We start from the raw sequence: 17828 nt of genomic DNA on the forward strand, positions 1-17828 counted from the left end.
CATTATTTATGTAGAGCTTAGGAAAGCACTTTGGAAAACTAGAGCTCTAGAAGTCTGCAATATAGAATTTCTTAATACATTGGACAGGATATGGCTGTCGAATTACATTCTTTTCTATATACATTAGGGAATTATAGCCACAACACTCCAAGCTCTTAAACTGCCCCTTCTAGTGGAATTTTTTTTTAATGCTAAAGTACTTTTAAAGCAAAGATGCCAATGATGCCTAAACTTATTCAATGTTTAAGACGCTTCTATCTGTTCTTTTGGAATAAAAATGTTAAGTCACTTTCATGACACCTCTTGAAGGAATTATGAAACTGCAATTAGCACACAATCAGCACACTGAAAACCTTCCAGATTTGGGGGGAAATTTGGGGGGAAATAGCTTGACTTATTTTTTAGCAAATCCAATTCAAATGGGGAGGACAGAGCTCACCCACCTCTAGTCAATATAGTCTATTTACAATGAGACATCAAACTGAGATTTATGGTAAGACAGACTAGGACTAAGTGTTTCAACATAATATGAAAAAATGATTTCTGCCAACTGTATATGGACATTATTCTCAGCCAAACACTGGATAGGACAATATAGTATTCTTAGTGGTGACCTGTTCATATACTGGCTTTCTACTTTGCCAGAATTAGAAGGAATTCGAAGTATACATAGGTGTGTGAGGCCACAATGAATGCTAGAACACATGAAAAACCATCTATAAATAAATTTTAAAAGCCCAACAAATGTGGCTGCCACTATTATATCTGGTCCACATGGGGACCTTACTTATATCTGAGTAAGGCCCCCATGTGGAGAATACCCTTTGAATCAGTATTGGGTATCTCTGATCACATAAGCAAACCTTTGAGAGGCTCTACTGTATTGGTACCATATGCAGATTTCCACACTTCCTCTCCAAACACATCACACATTCTATCATATACCTCTTACTGCTCTTTTCTTTTTTTTACATAAATGTATCCCCAAGTGAATTTATTATACCCAAACAGATTGTGTATAGCCGAAGAATGTCTCATTACAATTCTTTACACTTTCTATGAACTAAAAATACCCATTTGTGTACTTACATATTTTAAAATATATCAGGTAAAGCCTGATTCTGCCACTGAATAGTGCATTCAGAAACCCAGCTTTTTACTGTTTCCAATCAGACAGACCAGCTGATGCACCAAAGCATTCAACATCACACCACAGCAAGGTCACACAATATGTCAATAGCTCAGGACAAAATTTGAACATGATTCCATCCAACTCTTACTTCTTTACAGTAACCACTAGGATCACATAAGCCTCTCAATTTCCAAGTATAATGCATCAAATACAGATGAAACAATTCAATCTGGCAGGCATTTTAAGAGATCATCCAATATCATATCATAAAATTATTCAGAAAAGGATTAATCAGAATTTCTTACTGGTCTGACATCCCCACATGAATTTGTAAACTGACGTGCCAAGCCAAAATCCAGCATGTAACACTTCCTCCAGGTGCTAGGAAAACGTCCCATGGCAAAGTTGGACTGGGAAGGAAATAAGGAAAAAACATGCTTATCTCTTATATTGTACAGGCCATTCCCTACAATTCTGCTTTTATTTCATACTCTTGATTTATAACTTCTTGGTAAAAACAAAAACAAAATAACACATCATCTGTATTCCACATCATATGAGGTGGCAAAACTTTTTCAATAGTACCCTCCTGGATTTAGCGGTTTCACAGAAATCCACACTCTGGGGGCTTTGAATAGTTACAGGCAACAAATCAAGGAAAATGGTAGTTTCCTTGTACTAAGATAAGGCAACTAATGACATAGATTATGAACTTCCTTCTGCATTCCTGTCTGCCTTAAGAAAAAAGAAGACATCAGTAAGAATTGCAAACTGCCGGAATTTCTAGCAAATTAATTCTTACCTCAAGAGTAATATATTAGTCTCAAGTACAATAGCTCACAATGCTACATGAATGAAATTGAAATAATACCAGACCTCCTCTGCTGTGCTCCAATATGGATGGTTAAGGAACAAGTCCTTTGATGAAATGTTAACATTAATGTAAATCCTGTTCCACTCACCTCTTGTGAATGGCCCCTTGCTCATGAGTAAAGAGAAAAGCAGCAGTGTATGTACCGTTGACTCAATTTGCTTGTATTTTGTACTATTCCATGGTATTGGCACACAATTTCAAAATATCACGAAGTAGCTTTAAAGATGCAATCCAGATGCAGCACTGACCTTGGTGGAACTTACTTATGAATAGTTATGGTTTATGGTTGGACTATAAACCTTGTTGTGGTGTGAATATAACAACACTGTAATCACACATACCTTATTTTTAAAATTATTTTTCTAAACACACGCATACAAATATTTTATGCACAAAATGCATATGGGCTAAGGATTAGAGCTTGGTAGTTCTCCTGGGCCTGGCACTAACCCTAGAATTAATGCTCAGATATCATCAGTGGCCAGAAGTGCCTTCTATCAGCTTTGGCTGATTTGCCAATTGCAGCCTTATCTGAAGAAAGGAGATCTGGCTTCAGTTACGCATGCATGTGTGACATCCAGACTAGATTACTGCAGTGCTGTCTATGTGGGGCTCCCCTTTAAAGACAACTCTGAAACTTCCATTGGTACATAATATGGCTGCTAGGATATCGGTAGGAGCAAGACAATCAGATTAAAAAATCCCTGTCATACACAAGTTACCAATTTCATGCTCAATTTAAGGTGCTGGTTTTGACCTTTAAAGCTCTAAAAGATCTAGGACCTAGTTATCTAAAGGACTGCCTCTTCAAACTTACCTGGCTTTTAAGACCTTCATCCCAGGCTCTGCTCTCTGGTCTCCCACTGAAATAGTCTTGTTTGGTGAGTACAGTGAGAAGGCCTTTTTGACAGTGGCCTCCAGACTACTGATCTCTCACTCTTGGGAAATCCAGCAAGCCCCCTTTCTACATGCACTTAAGTTCTCTTTGAAAAGGCTTTTATGATTGGTTTAATCTGGATTGGCCAGCGTGGTTTTTAACGTGACTTTTTAGCACAGCTGTTTTCTATTATTTTGTTGTTTTGATTTTATTTTTTATTATGTGATTTGTTGTTTGTTTTCCGCTTTTTTGTAAGCTGCCTTGTAAAGAATTCTCCTAAAAGGCAGGGTATAAACAAACTATTAAAAAAAAAAAGTCATAATGATGCCTCAATAGCTATAAGCTATATTAATGGCTCTTTGTCACAAAAACGCTGGTGAGGATGCAAAAACAATGGCACATACTACTGTATGTGGTGGCTACGCCCCTCAATTAACCAACTTTGGGAGAACATTTTTCATGAAGCAGAGAAAATCACAGATCAGAACAATGAATTCTCTCCCATCTCAGGCTTATTAACTGTATTTGATGGTGCGAACAACCCCCCCCCCCCCAAGATCTTTTAACTTTCACATGGGTAGCAGCAAGAATGACAATTGCACCTCCTTGGAAAAAAGAACAAACTGATTCTGTTTCAATGTGGAGAAGTAGGATCTGATCTTTTACTCTAATGGAAAAGTTGACATATCAGATCAGACAATCTAGAGCCAAAATATATATTGATAGATTCTATGAGACTTGATATCCATTTATTATCTATTTAATTAATAAATAAATAACTATTAAAATAACATTTGAAGTAGGAATTAATGGATGAAATTCAACATTGCACAAGTGGAAGTCCACCTGTACAATAAGACTTTCTCCTCCTCTCCTTCCCACAGGGCCTCCTCAAATATCTGCTCTGGAGGATCCCCAAACACCCCCCCAGAGCATGTTTTGAGGGCATGTGGGGTGTTGCAAGAAGGAGGGTGAATCATCCCTCTCCTCGTTCCACTGATGGAAGCAGTTCCTTCAGTGGGAGAATTTAACTGGATACCACCCACTAACATAATCTGGGAATATTTTAGAAAAATACAAAAATATTAAAGTAGAATAATATTAATCTATGTAATACGAGTCTACCAAACTGTCAGGTTTCCCAATCCCCACAGCGCACATGGCTGCTCTGCAATGCCAGGTCTGTTACCCAGAAAACCTCCCTCATCCATGACATGATCCTGGATGAGGTTGCAGACCTGGCATGTATTACGGAGACCTGGCTGGCCAAGGCTGCTGCTCCAACCCTTGCAGCCATGTGTCCAGCTGGATTTTCATATGCACAGCAGCCGAGGGCTGGGGATCAGGGAGGGGGAGTGGCTGTTATCTACTGGGAGTCCTTGGTCTTCACCAGACCCCCTCTCTGGGAGACCAAGGTTGCTGAGTGCATGTACTGGAGGTTGGGCCCAAAGGGCAGTCTGGGGATTCTGCTCATGTACCGTCCACCCCGCTGCACGACTGACTCCCTGGCCGAGGTGCTTGAGGTGGTCTCTGATGTGCGTGAACAGTCCCCTAACTTATCGGTGTTGGGGGACTTCAACGTACATTCGGAGGCCATCCTCACAGGAGCACCTCAGGACTTCATGGAGACCATGGCCTCCTGAGAGCTGCACCATATTCTAACTGGGCCCACCCATGTAGCCGGTCATGCACTAGACCTTGTGTTTGTTTCTGGAGAAGCGGGGAGTGATCTGGAAGTCGGGGGTATATCCACCACCCTCTTGTCATGGTCAGATCACTATCTGGTGACGTTGGACTTCTCGGTTCCACAACCCCTCCGCAGGGGTGGAGGACCCATTAAAATGGTCTGCCCCAGGCATCTTATGGATCCAAATGGATTCCTGAACACGCTTGGGGATTCTTTGGGGCACGCCAACGGCCACTCGGTCGAGACCCTGGTGGGTGGCTGGAATGCCGCAATCACTGGGGCATTAGATCAGGTGGCTCCGAAACGCCCTCTCCCCCTGAACAGGGCTCGGACTGCACCATGGTTCAATCTGCGGTTACGAGCTCTGAAACAGGAGGTGAGACAGCTAGAGCGCCGGTGGCGGAAGTCTCGCTCCAAAGACAATCAGACACAGGCTAGAGCTGTATCTTCAGCCTATCACATGGCGGTGAAGGCAGCAAAAAAGGAATATTATGCTGCCTCCATCGCGTCTGCAGAGCGCTATCCCAGGAGGCTGTTCCAAGTAGTCCGGAGCCTGGTCGGTCCTGTGGCTCCGGAACCACTGGAGCATTCTAAGGCCTCCTGTGAGGCCTTGGCAAAGCACTTTGCAGATAAAATTTATCAGATTAGGTGTGTTACTCTGCACGCTATGGATACAGTTAGTGAGCAAGAGGCGGCCTGTGGCAAACCGGTTTTGTGGGATCGGTTCCAGCTTCTTCCTCCAGATGAAGTGGACAAGGTGCTTTCATCTGTACTGCCGACCACCTGCTTACTTGATCCTTGCCCATCTTGGCTCATTATGGGCTGCAGAGAGAGACTGGGTGAGGGGATCAGGGCGGTGGTGAACACCTCCCTTGAGGAGGGAGTGATGCCATCAGCCCTCAAGGAGGCAGTGATAAGACCACTCTTAAAGAAACCCTCCTTGGATCCTCAAGTTCTGCACAACTTTCGCCCAGTCTCAAATCTGCCATTTTTGGGCAAGGTGATTGAGCGGGTGGTGGCGGTGCAGTTGAAGGCACACTAGGAAGAAACTGATTATCTAGACCCATTACTTGGAAGAAACTGATTATCTAGACCCTGAAGTCGGGCTTCAGGCTTGGGCATGGGACAGAAACGGCCTTGGTCGCCTTGGTAGATGAGATGAGGAGGGCTCTGGATAGGGGTGAATGCTCCTTCCTTGTTCTCCTCGACCTCTCAGCGGCTTTTGATACCGTTGACCACGGTATCCTCCTGGACCGCCTGGAGGGGTTGGGCATTGGAGACACCATATTGCAGTGGTTCCGGTCCTTCCTCTCCAGCAGGTACCAGAGGGTAGCACTGGGAGAGGAGGTTTCGGACCCGTGGCCACTCACTTGTGGGGTGCCACAGGGTTCCATCCTCTCCCTGATGCTATTTAACATCTATGTGAAGCCGCTGGGGGCTATCATCAGGAAGTTTGGGGTGCAGTGTCATCAATATGCGGATGACACGCAGCTCTACCTCTCATTCAAATCTTCACCAAGGTTGGCCGTAGAATCCCTGTCCAAATGTCTGGAGACAGTGAGTGGCTGGATGGGGAGGAATAAGCTGAAGCTGAACCCTGACAAGACCGAGGTACTTTTGGTGGGAGACAAGAGGAGGCTGGGGGATGTTGACCTGGTGTTGAATGGGGTACGGCTACCCTTGAAAGACCAGGTCCGCAACCTGGGGGTCATTTTGGACTCCCAGCTGTCCATGGAGGCTCAGGTGTCAGCTGTGAGCCGGACAGCGCTGTATCAACTCCATCTGATACGGCGGCTGCGCCCCTTCCTTCCCGACCATCTGCTCCCATCAGTAGTACATGCCCTGGTCTCCTCTCGTTTAGACTACTGTAATGCGCTCTACGTGGGGTTACCCTTGAAGACAGTTCGGAAACTGCAGCTGGTACAGAACGCGGCAGCTCGCCTGATTAAAGGCAGCCGCCGGCGAGATCACATCACTCCAGTGCTGAAGGAGTTGCAATGGTTACCAGTTGTTTTCTGGGCCAAATTCAAGGTGTTGGTTTTGACCTTTAAAACCCTATATGGTTCCGGCCCAGCCTATCTTAAGGAGCGCCTCCAGCAGCACCAGACAGGCTGCTTAACAAGATCAGCCTCGGATGGCCTTCTCTCTGTCCCATCAGCCAGGACAGCTAGACTGGTGGGGACGAGGGAGAGGGCTTTTTCTGTGGTGGCCCCCACTCTGTGGAACTCCCTCCCTAGGGAACTCCGTCATGTGCCCTCTTTAATGAGCTTCCGTCGTGCATTAAAAACGTGGTTGTTCAGGCAGGCATTTGGGGTGGGTTAGGGTATTTTAGAAATGTTTTTATTGTAGAATTTGTTTTAAACTGTTTTATTGTATGTTGTACATCGCCCAGAGTGGCTGGGTGACCAGCCAGATGGGCGATTAATAAATTTAATAATAAAATAAATAAATAAATAAATAAAGACATTATTGTACCACCATATGCACATGGGACATGCTGGAAAGATGTATTGGGATGAACTGGAGGGCATGTTATAGTAATAATTATCATGCTGATATAAGATGCATCTGATTTTAGTATGTCAATTTTAACCCCTTATCAATTCCAAAGCATCAGTCAGTGTAATTATGCAGTGTACCAAGAATATGAGTATTGTTGTTTGTTTATAATGAAACGATTGTGTTTTTTATGTTAATATGAAAATTTATATATTTTAAAATAAGTCTTAAAATTACTGCCCAAATACCAAATTCTACAGTGATCAAGTGGAGCAACACACACACACACTCGTCATACTTTACCAAACAAACTAAGAGAGAGCAGTCCTTTGGTCCCTAGGGTCCCAGAGCATTGTTCAGAAAAATCCCTCTGAGACTGTAGAAAAAGTTCTGACATTAGAAGGCTTTCTTCAGATGTCAGAGCCCTCCTCTTGGCTCCTCTCAGCCACCATGGAGGTTTCTGCATTGCTCCCTCTACGAGGTCAGAATTCCAACCTCATAGAGGGGATGAAATGAGGGTGTTGTGGGCATACTGGTAAGTGGAGTGCAGGTGGCCAAGGATCCAAGGGATCCTAAGCCCCACCCCTCCAGCTCCCAACCACAAGGCAACAGCCCCTGTTGGTAAATTAAGCCATGGTGGAACCGGGCCACTGCCATCTTAATAGTCTGATATCCAATTTCCTGGGGTTCTCTCCAAGGGATCGCCATCAGATATGTTACAATGTCATGACAACAGTTGCAATTTACATTCTTGGTTTTGGCAAATTTGTGGACTCACTGGTTTAATATCCCTGTGTAAAAAACCCACAGAATGAATGCTTTCGATAGATTCCAGAATTTGCTTGCCAAGTCGCAAAGTAGTACTAATTGTGAAGGTCCCCCTAGTTTGGCTTCGACGTAGATCTGCCAAGTTCCGACCCTGAAAAACAAGGAAGTATTTTCAATGAAGCATGGAGAGTCATTAAGGATTTAGACAATGAAGTTATAAATGTAACAAACCCACCTGTAATTGCATGACCACATAGTTAAATCTGTCATTTCTTCCACAGCCAACAAATTTACAGACATGATCTTTCCCTGAGGGGGAAAATGTTATATAATTAATGTTTAATTTGTTCATATTTTTTCTCATATGCTTGGACCAAAGAAGCACCAACGGAAGGGGGATGGCAGAATACGACTCTCCTGCCCCCTTCCACACACACAACCCGAAAAGCCTTCCTGAGAGTCAAGGGATTCTTCTGAATGGGGTGAGCTGTGGTGCAAGAAGCTGAGTGAGAAGGGGAGACCACCAAAATCAAGCAGAGGCTCCTGCTCAGGGTAGGTTCCTCCTCCAGATTTTGAAGGGACAACCCCCCCCTTTCACCTCAGTCCCCAGTGTCACAGCTCCCCCATTTCAGGAGGGTCACCTAATCTTCAAGAGAAGCTTTGGGAGGGGGAGAGCAGTGGGGAAATCACCTTCCGCCAATCCCCTCCTTCTGCCAGTGCTTCTCTGGATTCAAGCCATAATTTATATTTCTAGGTGGTGGAACAAAGAACAGCTTAGATCAGCAGTAGGCACACTTCAGACCTGTGGGTTCTACTTTGTTTTTCACTAGAAACCTGAGATCAAGCAGTCAGGTGCAAATAGCTGCTCAGGAGACGGACATACGCTTAGAACGAAGAAACAGTATGCGTCAAGTGACCTTTGTGAGTCAAAGTACCTTTTATCAACTTCAGCTGGTATGTCAGCTGCAACCTCACTTGAATGGAGATAGCTTGGCCCCAGTTATCCATGCTCTCAAAACCTCCTATTTAGCCTATTGCAATATCTTGTACAGGCTACCTTTAAAAGTGGTTCAAAACTGCAGTTCGCCCAGAACAAAGCCACAAGATTATTAACTGGGACTGAGCATTTTGAACGTATTTTACCTGCACTTTGTCAGTTGTAGTGTCTCCCAGTCTCTTTCTGGGCCCAATTTAAAGCGCTGGTTTAAACCTTTAAAGCCCTAAATGGCTTGGGGCCAAACCTTAAGATCTTTGGCAATTGTCCATGCCAAATGAAGTGAAGTGGGTAACCACTAGAGAGAAGGGCTTATCAGTAGTGGCACTCTGGTTATGGAACAGCCTTCCCAGTGAAGTTCACCTGGCACCATCTTTACGGGTTTTTTCTGTGCCAGGTGAAAACCTTTTTATTCACCCAAGCCTTTTAAATAAACATATGTCCTCTAGTCTGGGCCTCTCTGTTTATAATCTGTGTTTAATTTTGATAGTTTTTATTGTTTCATACTGTATTTTAATAATACATTAGTTTTGTGAGCCACCCAGAGAATGTATGTTATGGGCAGCTATATAAATATAAAATTTCTTTTAAAAAGGCGGTAACACAAACTTTCAAACATCTGGAAGGCACCAGGTTGCCTATCCCTTTTCTAAAACCACCACATACAATGACAGTGCTCTATAAACAGTAACATAAGCACACCTAGCCAGTGCATGGATAGGAGATTGTGTAGGACCTCATATATGCAGCATCTTGGACGGAGAGTAAAATAAATTCCAAATTAAGGATCATTGGGAAAATAATCAAAAATAAAACTGCCAATATCAGAATGTCTTATACAAATAGATGTTGAGACCAGACTTGGAAAGCTGTGTACAGACAGCCATGTTTCAAAAAAGACTTGCAGAGCTGAAGAAGATGCAGGAAAGGGGAGATGTCAGGGTGGAAACTGAGCCGATAGAACCCCAGAGCAGTTCTGATTCTGAGAAGGATCAGCAATCCGTGGGAGAGGAGCCAGCTCATCCCTCACAGGCACAGCAGCTGGCAGAGATTCCTCCTGCCGGCATTCCTGAGATAGTGACCCTGGCAGCGAGAGAGTGTGGGAGGGGGGCTTGCTAGACGCTTGACGCAGACATAGGGAGCGACGAGCGATGGATGGCACAGAAAGGAGGCGTAGCGCCCGTTTGGCGTGCAAGCAACGGCTGCATCCCGTGGACCCAAGGGAAAGAGGGAGGATCTCTCCCTAGCCCTTAAGTTCAGGGTCTTCAAGTGATTCTCTTTCAAACGGGGACCAACTGCCTAACCGGAGCATAGGCTACTCTGCTGTTCATTGCTTACTCACTGGTGATTAGCATCTGAAAGAGTCATTAAGCTGTAAAAGGATTAAAGCCTTGAAAAGAATCCTTTCGTCTGTGTCTTGAGTTGGCTATTGGAGTAGACTGAAAGAGGCCGCCAGGGTGCTCCTGACAGGAGCCAAGATGATCAAGAGACTGGAACAAATCCCCTACGAGGAAAAGTAACAACACTTGGGGCTACTTCATTTAGAAACAAAGCAAGTAAGGGGGGGTGGTACATAATAGGTGCATAAAATTATGCATGGTGTGGAAAAACTGGATAGGGAGGAGTTTTCTTCTTTTATAGTACTTGTCAGGGTGGAAACTGAGCTGATAGAACCCCAGAGCAGTTCTGATTCTGAGGAGGAACAGCAATCTGTGGGAGAGGAGCACACTCATCTCTCACAGGCACAGCAGCTGGCAGAGATTCCTCCTGCCAGCATTCCTGAGATAGATAGTGACCCTGGCAGCGAGAGAATGTGGGAGGGGGACTTGCTGGATGCTCGACGCCGACGCCAGGAGCGACGACAGCTGGAAGGCGCAGAAAGGAGGCGTAGCGCTCATTTGGCGCACAAGCAACATGTCAGGAGCTCCCTAGCGGCCTCTTTCAGTACACTCCAATAGCCAAGTCAAGACACAGATGAAAGGATTCTTTTCAAGACTTTAATCCTTTTATAACTTAATGACTCTTTCAGATGCTAATCACCACCGACTAAGCAATGAACAGCAGAGTAGCCTATGCTCCAGGTAGGCAGTTGATCCCCATTTGAAGGAGAATCACTTGAAGACCCTGAACTTATGGGCTAGGGAGAGATCCTCCCTCTTTCCCTTGGGTCCATGGGAGGCCGCCATTGCTTGCGTGCCAAATGGGTGCTATGCCTCCTTTCCGCACCCTCCATCGCTCGTCGCTCCCTGCGTCTGCGTTGAGTGTCTAGCAAGCCCCCCTCCTGCACTTTCTCACTGCCAGGATCACTATCTCAGGAATGCCAGCAGGAGGAATCTCTGCCAGCTGCTGTGCCTGTGAGGGATGAGCTGGCTCCTCTCCCACGGATTGCTGATCCTCCTCAGAATCACAACTGCTCTGGGGTTCTATCAGCTCAGTTTCCACCCTGACACAACGGTCATGTCCCGAGGACCCAAGGGACAGAGGGAGGATCTCTCCCTAGCCCATAAGTTCAGGGTCTTCCCGTGATTCTCCTTCAAATGGGGACCAACTGCCTAACCTGGAGCATAAGCTACTCTGCTGTTCCTTGCTTAGTCGCTGGTAATGAGCATCTAAAAGAGTCATTAAGTTGTAAAAGGATTAAAGCCTTGAAAAGCATCATTTTGTCTGTGTCTTGAGTTAGCTATTGGAGTAGACTGAAAGAGGCCGCCAGGACGCTCCTGACCGCTTGGTCCCTGTTCCTCTTTTTTTTTCTCTCTCTCTTCTCCTACTGCCGATGGAGGTTGCCAGGGACCCGGTGGTGCAAGCTCTAGCGCAAGAGAACCAGGCTCTTCGTGATCAAATGGCTCAACTGACGACTGCCGTACAGAAGCTGCAAGCTGCGGTTCAACCCCCACCACCTCCGATTCCCCCCTGCCGCAAGTGCTCGGTGGCTCTGCCAGAGAAGTTTTCTGGTGAGAAAGGACTTTTTCAGATTTTCTGGGCCCAATCGGAGCTGTACATGCGCCTCCGACCTGAGGATTTCCTGACAGAACAGGTTTGTGTGGGCTTCATCATTAACCTACTTTCAGGCGTGGCGGCTAAATGGGCTTCAGGACGACTTCTCGCTAATGACCCCCTGCTCAGGGACTATCACGGTTTCATGACAGTGATGGCCAGAATTTTCGGTGACCCCCTGTGCACGCAGACGGCTTCTCGGGAGATTCGTTGCCTCAGGCAGGGCAAGGACTCAGTTTCCAGCTACGTGACGACTTTTCACTTGCTGATGCAGGATTTACAGTGGAATGATGCCGCGCCGGTGGCTCAGTTTTTGGACGGTTTGAACGACGAGATTTTGGATGAGTTGGCATGCACGCCTAGCCTGCCTACTTTGGAGGACCTCATCCAGACCTGCCTCCAGATAGATAGTCGGCTGGAGGGGCACCGGCAGACCCGGCAGGGTGCCGGGGGCTGAAATTTCCCTCCTCCCATTCCCCCACGTTTCCTGCCCCGTCCCCTACCCCCCGCCCCTGCGGTGGGGGCGGAGGAGACCCCAATGCAGCTGGGAGCTACCCGAGCCCCGCTGTCGCCGGAGGAACTAGAGCGGTGGTGCGCGGAGCGCCAATGCTTTCAGTGTGGAAAGCTGGGACATTTCGCCAAAACCTGCCGTGCTAGACTCGCAGCCCCACTGCCTCCCTCGCCTCTCCTTCCTTCTCCTCCTCTTCCTCATCCCCAAGCCTGTTGGGGGTCTCCAGTGTGGGGGTCGGTTCCACACCAGGTGGGTACCTTCCGCAACCCCCCCACCCTTCAATCTGCTATTGCGTGTTCACCTCTGCTCCTCCCAGTGGGGTGGGGTGGAGGCCCTAGCTTTAGTGGACTCTGGGGCTACGACCAGTTTCATGGATGAAACGTTCGCCCTCTTCCACAAGATTCCTACCCTGCCTCTTCCTGCCCCCTTGGCAGTGGAGACCATCGATGGGTGTCCTCTTTCTTCAGGTGCGGTGACCCGGATTACAGCTCCACTCACTCTGTGTGCCCATTCCCATGTTGAGCAGATTCTGTTTCACTTGGCCAAGGTTCCCCAATACCCAATCGTGCTGGGTGTTTCCTGGCTCTCTAAGCATAATCCTCAGATTTCTTGGGGGCTTCAGCAAGTAGAGTTTGCTTCTCCCTACTGCCAGGAGCACTGCCTCCCAACCAAGGTGCCAGTCCCAGCCCAGGCCTTAACCCTTTCCTCCCCCTCCTCGTCTGCTTCTGGCAGTTCTTCAGCTACCGTGATCCTCGCAGAGAAGTATGCTTCTTTCTGGGATGTTTTCGACAAGAAGGAGGCCAACCAGCTCCCCCCTCACCGCCCTTTTGACTGTGCCATTAACCTCATTCCTGGGGTGACCATCCCCGCTGGCCAGCTGTATTCGATGTTGGAGCCGGAACTTCAAGCTCTACGGGTGTTTTTGGACACAAACCTCAGACGTGGCTTCATTCACCCCTCCTCCTCCCCCGCCTGCGCCCCTACCATCTTTGTGTCCAAAAAATCGGGAGAACTCTGCCCGGTGCACGATTACAGAGTGTTGAATTCAGTCTCGATCCCCGACAAGTACCCCCTCCCCTTCATACCAAAGATGCTGGAGCGCCTGGGGCGAGCCAAGATTTTCTCAAAGTTGGACCTCCGTGGCGCCTACAATCTGATTCGCATCCGGGAGGGGGATGAGTGGAAGACCTGTTTCAGCACCCGGTATGGAGCGTATGAATACCTAGTAATGCCGTTTAGGCTCGCCTGCACCCCCCCCCCATGTTTTCGCGTTTTATGAATGCCATCTTCCGGGCCTATTTGGACATTTACCTCATTGTGTATCTCGATTATTTACTTATATTTTCTGAGGACCCCCACTCCCATCAGCACCATGTCTCCACTGTCCTCCAGTGCTTCTGCGAGAACCATCTGTATGCCAAGCTGGAGAAATGTGCATTTGACCTAACCTCTTTGGACTATCTTGGCTACATTATCTCAGCTGATGGTATCAGGATGGATCCTGCAAAGGTCCAGGCTGTCCTCTCCTGGCAGGCTCCATCCACCAAGAAAGACTTGCAACATTTTCTGGGGTTTGCTAATTTTTACAGAAAGTTCCTGCCCAGCTTTGCTCGGCTGACATCTCCTCTCACAGACCTCCTTAAGGGCAGGAAATCTCCTTTTCATTGGACGGCATCTGTCCAACAGGCTTTCGAGGAACTTAAGAAGCTTTTTAGTTCTGAGCCAATCCTGTTACATTCCGACCCAAGGAAGCCTTTTGTAGTGCAAACTGATGCCTCTGACTTTGCGGTGGGGGTGGTGCTTTTTCAGCCAGATCGGGCAGGTGGCGGGTTGCAACCCGGCGCCTACCACTCCAGGAAGCTGAACATGTCTGAGAGGAATTATACCATCTGGGAGAAGGAACTGTTGGCCATCAAGTCCACTTTGGAGACCTGGCGTCATCTGCTGGAGGGGGCACAGCACCCAGTTGAAGTTAGAACCGATCATCGCAACCTGGAACATCTTCAGACAGCCCGTGTCTTAAACCAGCAACAGATTAGGTGGTCGCTTTTTTTTTGCCGGTTCCACCTTAAGATTTGCCATGTGAAGGCCTCCAACAACCTACAAGCAGATGTTCTTTCTCGTAAGCCGGACCTCCAGCCAGCGGGTGAGGGAAATCCCCCCCCGATTCTTCCCCCCCAGAGCCTGGCGGCAGCTGCAATGCCTCACTCTTGGGAGGAGCTCCTTCACTTTGCACAGGCTCAGGATGCTTTTGTCCGCACAAAAGTGGAGGAATTGGGGCTTGCCTCTGCCCCCCCACTCTACCCCTTCTCTTTGCGAGGTGGCCTGCTTTACCATTCCGGCCGGGTCTATGTGCCTTCTAGACCCCTCCATGAGAAGGTCCTCCATCAGTGCCATGACTCCCACATCACTGGGCCTTTTGGCTTCGCCAAGACCCTGCATGGAGTGACACGGGATTTCTGGTGGCCTAGTGTGTGTCAGGACGTCAAGACCTATGTCGCCTCCTGCCCAACCTGCCAGTGGGCCAAAGCCCCCTCAGGCAAGCCCACAGGCTTGCTTCACCCCCTGGCTACCCCTTCAGGACCTTGGAAACTGCTCTCCCTTGACTTCATCACTGACTTGCCTTGCTCACACGGTAAGACCACTATTCTGGTAGTGGTGGATTTGTTTTCTAAGATGTCCCACTTCATCCCCTGCTCTGGGTTGCCCACAGCCAGAGCGATGGTGGAGCTTTTTTTGGCGCATGTTTTCCGGCTCCACGGATGGCCCAAGGGTCTCATTTCGGATAGGGGCCCCCAATTCACTGCCCATTTCTGGAGGGACCTACTTGGACTTCTCCATGTGACACTCCATCTTTCCTCCGCCCAACACCCGGTCAGACCGAGTGCACCAATGCAACTCTGGAGCAGTATTTGCGCTGTTATGTCAATTACCAGCAAGATGACTGGTTTTCCTTGCTGCCTCTCGCAGAATTTGCTTATAACAATGCCTGCCATGCTTCCACCCACCAAACTCCACTTTTTGCCAATTTTGGTTACCACCCCAAGGCTTTCCCGTCCACCCTAGCTTCCTCTTCGGTGCCAGCAGCCCATGACTTTTTAGAGAAGTTGCGAGCGGTACACCACCTCTTACAGGACTCCCTCGAGCAAGCCAAGACAGCCTACAAGGCCTCTGCGGACCAACGGCACCAGCAGGATCTGTCTCTGCAACTGGGGGACTGGGTTTGGTTATTTGTCCACCCAATACCCACAAGGAAGCTCGCGCCTCGCCACACGGGGCCTTTCCAGATTACAGCCCAGTTTAACCCTGTTGCTTTTCGCCTGGTTCTCCCCCCCTCCATGAAGATCCATCCTGTTTTTCATCGGTCCTTGCTGTCCCCCCTGGTTTCTGGTGACCCTCATCACTCGGCCAGCTCCCCCCCGCCGCCAGTGCTGGTGGAGGGGGCGGAGGAGTTTGAGGTCGCGGAGATTCTGGACTCCCGCCTTTCTTGAGGCCGCCTGCAATATCTAGTGGACTCGAAGGGGTACGGGCCAGATGAGTGGTCCTGGGAACCAGCGGAAAATGTGCATGCTCCGTTGCTGCTGAGGCGTTTCCACCAGCTGTACCCCCACAAACCCGGGGCCCCAGGGGAGGAGCACGAGGGGGGGCCTCATGGGAGCAGGGATGATGTCAGGGTGGAAACTGAGCCAATAGAACTCCAGAGCCGTTATGATTCTGAGGAGGAACAGCAATCTGTGGGAGAGGAGCGCGCTCATCTCTCACAGGCACAGCAGCTGGCAGAGATTCCTCCTGCCAGCATTCCTGGGATAGTGACCCTGGCAGCGAGAGAGTACAGGAGGGGGACTTGCTGGACACTCAGCGCCGACGCCGGGAGCGATGACAGCTGGAGGGCGCGGAAAGGAGGCGTAGCGCTTGTTTGGCGTGCAAGCAACGGTCACGTCCTGAGGACCCAAGGGAAAGAGGGAGGAACATTCCCTAGCCCATAAGTTCAGGGTCTTCCCGTGATTCTCCTTCAAACGGGAACCAACTGCCTAACCTATAGCATAGGCTACTCTGCTGTTCCTTGCTTAGTCGCTGGTGATTAGCATCTGAAAGAGTCATTAAGTTGTAAAAGGATTAAAGCCTTGAAAAGAATCCTTTTGTCTGTGTCTTGGGTTAGCTATTGGAGTAGAGTGAAAGAGGCTGCTAGGGCACTCCTGACAGTACTAGAATCTGGGGTCAGACAATGAACCTGAAAGGTGACTGGACTGAATGGGAGCACTTCTTCATAAAAGCACGAAGTTAAATGATGGAATTCACTTCCTCAAGATATGGTGATGATGGCCACCAACTTAGATGGCTTGAAAGGGAGATTAGACAAATTCATGGAAGATAAAACTATCAATGGTTGCTAGTCATGATGGCTGTATATTACCTCCAGGATCAGAGGGTGGATGTCTCTGAATACCAGGTGCTGGAGAAATACAGTGGGAAGGGGCTATTGCCCTCATGTCCTGCTAGGAGGTATCTGGTTGGCCACAGTGAGAAACAGGATGCTGGACAAGATAGGATTTTGTCTGGATCCAGCACAGAACTTCCTTATGTTCTTTTAAGGGTGGCACAGCTATGCATTCTTTTCTCTTTTTTTGAAGTCTTGCTTCAAATTATATTCAAATAAATTTAACTCAGCTGAATTCAATTAAGTTAAATTTGAGTTTTGTGCTGACTAAAGAGTTCTAGAAGAACTAAAAATGGAATGGAAGAAATGCAGACACATGTGGGGGAGGGGAAAGCATTTTTGAACTTTTTTAGGGGTTCCTTTTCTAATCCACTTAAATTTTACCATCTGTACTGTTAAATGGTTGGCTAACCCCGCCGTCACTTCCTCATGAACCACGCTGTGAAGGAATGCAACTGTTAAGCCATTTTGTGTTTGGTTCTTAGTTGTAAAATGGTTGGTTTCTGCTTAGACGCTGTTCTGACCAGGAAGTTAAAAAGGTCATGGTAGGTTTAAAAATTCAGCCCAAGAAAGTGAAACTTGGGGGGGGGGGGAGAAAACCTAAAATTGTGGGAACCAAACTTAAACAAAACTCTATTGGCCCTTCTGGGAGTTGAAATAATGACCAAGTTCGCATGATCAGAGAGAGAAAATAAGCCACATTGGCTTATTTTCCCTCCCCACATGTGATGGTCACATGCCACTTAAATTCCATAATTACCCTCGCTGGATGTGGGTTGTCATGACAACCGAAACCGGCAAGGGTGGGTGGCAGGGTTAGTTTACAAACCACCACAGAACTTGTGGTGTTTGTAAACAGGCTTGTTCTAGGTGTGAAACCGCATCTATATAATAGAGCTGGCAATCAGATAGTAGAATAAAGTTGAAGAGAGGTTATGAGTCCAGTTGGAGGAAGAGCTGAAATCAGAAGAAAGTAGCCAAGATGGAGCAGACAGTAGTAAATGTCTACTCCAGGGACAGAAGAAGCTGGATTGAGATGACCGTAGTTACACTA

At 47.6% G+C, this 17828-nt stretch overlaps 1 protein-coding gene across 2 annotated transcripts in view; it reads right to left on the bottom strand.

Annotated features, from left to right (window-relative positions):
* TTBK2 (tau tubulin kinase 2) overlaps positions 1-17828 on the bottom strand; it is a 121113-nt gene that overhangs the window by 45235 nt on the left and 58050 nt on the right. For both annotated transcript variants that reach the window (XM_084847590.1, XM_084847581.1), the window contains exons 4-6: positions 8073-8146; positions 7848-7988; positions 1438-1542 (exon numbers count right to left, since the gene is read on the bottom strand). In XM_084847590.1, the coding sequence (XP_084703716.1) occupies positions 1438-1542; positions 7848-7988; positions 8073-8146 (320 nt within the window). The remainder of the gene's footprint in view (positions 1-1437; positions 1543-7847; positions 7989-8072; positions 8147-17828) is intronic.

The sequence above is a fragment of the Heloderma suspectum genome, chromosome 1 (genome assembly GCF_057233095.1).
Source record: "Heloderma suspectum isolate Gila_16-S chromosome 1, 16-S_ref, whole genome shotgun sequence".
In the NCBI taxonomy this organism is placed as follows: domain Eukaryota; kingdom Metazoa; phylum Chordata; class Lepidosauria; order Squamata; family Helodermatidae; genus Heloderma; species Heloderma suspectum.